Below are 5236 nucleotides of genomic sequence, written 5' to 3'. Positions count from 1 at the left end.
AACTTTATTTTAAAATGAAAGTTTCTACAGATTAGAGCTAGAACCACTGTGAGTTCTGGGTGTTGGAGGTAGGCTCAGGGAGGTGGAGTGCCTGGCCCTCACTCACTCTGCGTGTGGGCTCATTCTCCTGCACCCCCTCATCCTGGGCCATGCCACTCCTCCCACACCGCATAGCTATCCAGTTACATGACCAGCGGCTGAGGACTGACAGCGATGGAACTGCCCATGTTGGGCTTTAGCGACTTATAGGAAAGTGAGTCCTGGGGAATCATTGAGCTGGTGGGATGGGGCCTCAGAACTCCATCCACCTTCTCTGAAATTCCCTTTATGGACCTGGGGCTTGTACAGCCTTCCTGCTACCAAAGATCCAGGCCAGAGCACCCTTTCCAGACTCTGGCAAGTAGTAGCTGAGGATTAAGAGATGGGTAAATTGACTCCTTTGTGGGGGGACAGTAGTCCTTTGAGAACCAGGACCCCAGTCCATGGAGGACTCCTTTGCTGCACTTGGACAAGCTGAGCCCCCAGAACCAGATACAGCTTTCTTGGCTTCTTTGCAGCACCGAGCCTACAGAATCGTCGCTATCCATCCATGGCAAGGATCCACTCCATGACCATCGAGGCTCCCATCACAAAGGTGAGTGGCAGCTCCACTCTACCGTCAGGGTCACCTAGGCCTGAGCTATGTTTCGGAGATAAAATGATGAATGACATACCACTGATATCAGAGCTTAGTAGAAGAAACAGATATAAAACAAACACATAAATAAATATGTAGTTATAAATTAAAGGAAAACAACAGGGTTCTATGAGAGGAAATTAGGGCTCTATTTTGGTTGGGCGAGGGGGTGATCAGGGAGGGTCTCTCTGTAGAGGAAGTAATGTTTGAAGTAAGACCTGAAGCATGCAAAGATATTGGAAGTGAGGGGGAGAAGAGGATCTGGGTCAAAAAGACACAGAAAGGGATGAAGCTCTGAGGTGGGAAAAGGGGAATTGGAGCATTTGAGGACGTGAAAGAAAGTCAGGGTGGCTGGAGCTTGGAGAGCAGAAGGAAGAGGGTGGTGATGTGACTTTGCAGGGCTCAGTTCATTCTGGCCGATTGTGCTATAATAAGGCATTTATATTTTAGTTTATGTGTAAGGGAAACCAGTGAAGAGTTTAAAGCGGAAGAGTTACGCGATTAGGTATGCTTACTGTAAAGAATATCCAGCCATCAAGTAGAGAATGGATTGGAGATGGTAAGAGTGAAAGAGAAGAGGCAAATTAGTGGGCTCTTCCAGAATTTCAGACAAGAATCAGTGTTAATTAACTACAGTAGAATTATAGCAATGAAGGTGGAGAAAAACGAAGAGATCAGGAAATATGTAGGGGTAGAATCAGTTTGATTTGGTGATTATATTGTCCGATCGAGGAGAGCAATGAGGGAAAGTGATATGTAAACCAGGGCTTCTCAAAGTTTTAGTTTGAGCACAAAGTGGATAGAAGTGATTTTGTTTTTGTTTTTGTTTGTTTTTTTTTACTACAGTGTAGAAACCAGAGAAAGGAGCACAGCTCTTGTCTTTCATTTTTTTGTTATATTTGTTTACTTGATTGGGGAGAGGGGAGCAAGATCATGAGTTTAGTTTTGGACATGTAAGTAAGATAATCCAGTAGATATGTCAGGTAGGTAATTGGATATACAAGTCTGAAGGTCACAAAGAGTTCAAGGCTAGGATGTAAATTTGAGAGTCCTTGGCATACAGATCATAGGTGTCCAAAGCTGTGGAAGTGAAAGTGCTCATCTCTGGAAGGGCTGTACCCTTCCAGAAAGGCCCAGCACCAATCTCTATAAGACAGCCCGAGGAGAGATATCTGCAAAGGAGCCTGAGAAAACAGACACCACAGCAAGGGCGAGATGAACAGCATCTCTTGGTAAGAAAGCAGTAGGGTTGTGAAAGCACAGGTCACTTTGAATGATGCGTTATCATCTGATTTCTTTTGGATTCCGGGTACATGTATGACTTTTGGGAAGTAGAATCCTTATGGCATCAAACGCATTCTTTTTCTTCACCTCTTAGGTTATAAATATAATCAATGCAGCCCAAGAAAACAGCCCCGTCACAGTAGCAGAAGCCTTGGACAGAGTTTTAGAAATTTTACGGACCACGGAACTGTACTCCCCTCAGCTGGGTACCAAAGATGAAGATCCTCACACCAGTGATCTCGTTGGAGGCCTGATGACTGTGAGTGATGAGGAAAACCAGAAATGCAGGGGAGATGACATGACGTGCACTCCAGAGTGCATGTGACACATAACACATACTGTTACCTATAATTGCAGAAACACCTGTTGTATGGACTAACATCAGCATAACCAGAGCATCTGCATCAAAATTTGCATGCGCGGTATTATTCAAGTAATTCCTACACTTATCTTTCTGTGGAAGATTTGTAAAGCTGACTGACCACAGCATGGGGATGGCCCTTCAGAATTTGTATTACAGTAAGGAGTTAATAGGCAGTCAGTTGAGGGTGAAGTATGAATGATGGGTCCCTTGTTTACTTCTTCCCCTCAACCTGGTACAATATCAGATTGGTTGGGGGTAATGGCTAGGTTTCCTTGGACCTCAGGCTCTTTATATAATGAAAGGGTTTGTACTTAGACAGCAGAACTGGTTTCCAAAATCTAAGCTGTAGAATCCTTTCTTTAAATCAGAGCTTATGTAGAAGTGTCCTTTATAATAGGACAAAAGCAGGATAGAGCTGTTCTGGCTTGGTGGGGGAGGGGAGGAGGAGCCTCCCCTGCCAGCAGTCCAGCACCGTCGTTTGTAACCACCAACAGTAGCTGATTTCAAAAGACTCATCCTGTTCTAGTGTTTTACTGTGATCTATTTGGCCGTAATCATCATTTATCAACAAGTGAAGAAAAAGAAGAAAATTCAGATTATTCCATTTGTGCTCCTTATCAGAGGCTGAAGGTGGAAGAATTCTTTGGGGGGAAAAAAAACACAGTCCAAGAGTCATCTTTAGTTTTATTTTAAAGATTTGTGTCTAGCCCTGCCATTAAATGCGGAGTTGACTGGCTTTCTGGCCGGTTCTTCTTGTTCCTACTAAAGGTCTCTAATGAGCCTATAATTTGAGTGACCTCCTGTTCCTTTCCTGCCTCTGCACTGTCCTTTGTTGCCTCACCCCAGTGCAGTGGAGACTTCAGTTATAGGGAACCCTGACAATGGTCTTTCAGGAGAAGAGCCACTGCAGAGCTGCAGCGGGAGGATGCTGGTTCCTAGAACGAGTTATTTGCACTCCTTCGCCCTTCTGCCATCCCATCCTAGGGTTCCTCTCCAGGTAATGCAGGACTCCACCATTTTTGTGTAGCTTTAGGGAAGACAAAAAAAAAAAAAAGGCAAAAAACAGGAGTCCCTTGTGATATCTGCCTAAAGGCAGGACAGTCGTGGCCATTTTTTACTTATCTTTTTATCTGGTTGTAAAAATTAAGCTCTTGGCCTAAAAAGTCAAGGTGTGACTTCCAGGGAGCCCCGCATTAATGCTTTAAACCTTAGCACACGCTTTCTAGGGATAACAAGCAATTATAAATGGCTTTTAAGCAAAGATCTAAATAACTAGGTACTCAGGTAGAAGGGAAGGAAACTGAGAAGCAAGAACATCTGGAGACAAGTTCAAGAGCCTAGTAAATGGCAGAACATTAGAATTCTGTCCACTCCCTTACGCTGTCCCTCCAAAGACCTCAAATCCAAAAAGTTTTAAAAGGTCTATTAGCAATGTTCATGTTGCAAAATAGAAAATACAGTTGGAAAAAATAAGAATTTAGATACGAGTCAAAAATTTGCCCCCAAATTTTAAGGCTTTAAAGCATCCCCAAAATGTGGCCCATGGCTCCCGAATATGTAAATTAAATAATGCAGTCCCTATGAGGGTAAGTGGGGTCCATTCGAAATCACATGTATCCAAAGCAAGATCACTCTGTGATCTCACTAATGTGGCTCCAAAGTGCCAGAAGAGAAAACTGGCCTGAGAACAGAGCCAACTCGGTTCCCCTTCTCCTGGGGCTAATGGCCATGGAAGGAAGAATATCCTGTCTTGCAGCTGTTGTTCAGATTTAATTTTGAGCTTCAACTTGGAGTTCCAGATTGACCAGGTTATTCGGGATTCAAATCTCTTTGCCAAAGAAAGAAATGAGAAAATGATAAGGCATATAAAGCATGCTTCTAATAACATCTTTCTTAATTCCAGGATGGCTTGAGAAGGTTGTCAGGAAATGAGTATGTGTTCACTAAGAGTAAGTTATCATCTATCCACTTGTTACTGGTAACTTGTCTCCATCCAGCCTGTGCCTTCCCCAGTTTTGTGATTATTTTGCAGGGAGGACCTTGGTCCTACTTCTTGTTGGTCTCATTGGAGTTTAAACATCACTATGGTCTATATTTGAAACCGTTTTCCTAATTAAAGTTACTTCTCTGAATACTGTCAGAATAAGAATTGCAGATCTCTCTACATTTAAAAGGACAGTTAAACTGAATTATTTTTCTGTTTGGGGGGGTCTTGAGATTTAGTAACAGAAGAACCCTGAAGTGAAAATCTTCCTACCCTTGGAAGTTCAAGACTTCTTTATATAGTAGCAGCCATGAAGATGATGACAAATGCTCAGGGCACTCAAGACTCCACAATTAACCAGCCTCCCCCACCCCATCTGTTTGCCCAGATGTGCACCAGAGTCACAGTCACCTTGCAATGCCAATAACCATCAATGATGTCCCCCCTTGTATTGCTCAATTACTTGATAATGAGGAAAGTTGGGAGTTCAACATCTTTGAACTGGAAGCTGTTACACATAAAAGGTATGTGGCTTCTCTGGCTGCAGGCAGGGGAGGAATAATGGCCAAGCTCAAGACTTTCACATCTGGAAACTTTGAGAGAGAAGGGAGACCTGAGCCCTTGCCCCAGGAGACCTCACAGGTTGTGCCTTGCTTGCCATACTGAAAGAGTGTCAAATGAGCAGAGACTGGCCGCTAAGTGAGCTCTTTTATGGAAAGAATGTAGTAGTAGTTGGTATGTGGGATCAGCCTGGTGACAACTCAGGATGAGGAAATACTGAGTGTCCTTTTCAGGTCTGCCCAGGTCATTCCTGTGTGCTAGTGAGCCAAAAGTTCTAAGTATTCTCAGCCCCAAACTTGTTGAAGCCCCACATTACAAAATGAATTTGAGGGCACTATAGGCTTTTCTTTTGATTCATCTGGTATGC

At 43.5% G+C, this 5236-nt stretch overlaps 1 protein-coding gene across 1 annotated transcript in view; it reads left to right on the top strand.

Moving 5' to 3' along the window:
• Window positions 1-5236, top strand: part of PDE8B (phosphodiesterase 8B) — a 204832-nt gene that overhangs the window by 185553 nt on the left and 14043 nt on the right. Inside the window, exons 13-15 of the mRNA XM_023520409.1 lie at window positions 2055-2219; window positions 4228-4273; window positions 4697-4832. Of these exons, the coding sequence (XP_023376177.1) occupies window positions 2055-2219; window positions 4228-4273; window positions 4697-4832 (347 nt within the window). The remainder of the gene's footprint in view (window positions 1-2054; window positions 2220-4227; window positions 4274-4696; window positions 4833-5236) is intronic.

The sequence above is a fragment of the Pteropus vampyrus genome, unplaced genomic scaffold (assembly GCF_000151845.1).
Source record: "Pteropus vampyrus isolate Shadow unplaced genomic scaffold, Pvam_2.0 Scaffold262, whole genome shotgun sequence".
Lineage (NCBI taxonomy): Eukaryota > Metazoa > Chordata > Mammalia > Chiroptera > Pteropodidae > Pteropus > Pteropus vampyrus.
The sequence above is the reverse complement of the archived record's forward strand: the minus strand, read 5'-3'. Positions and strand labels throughout refer to the sequence as shown.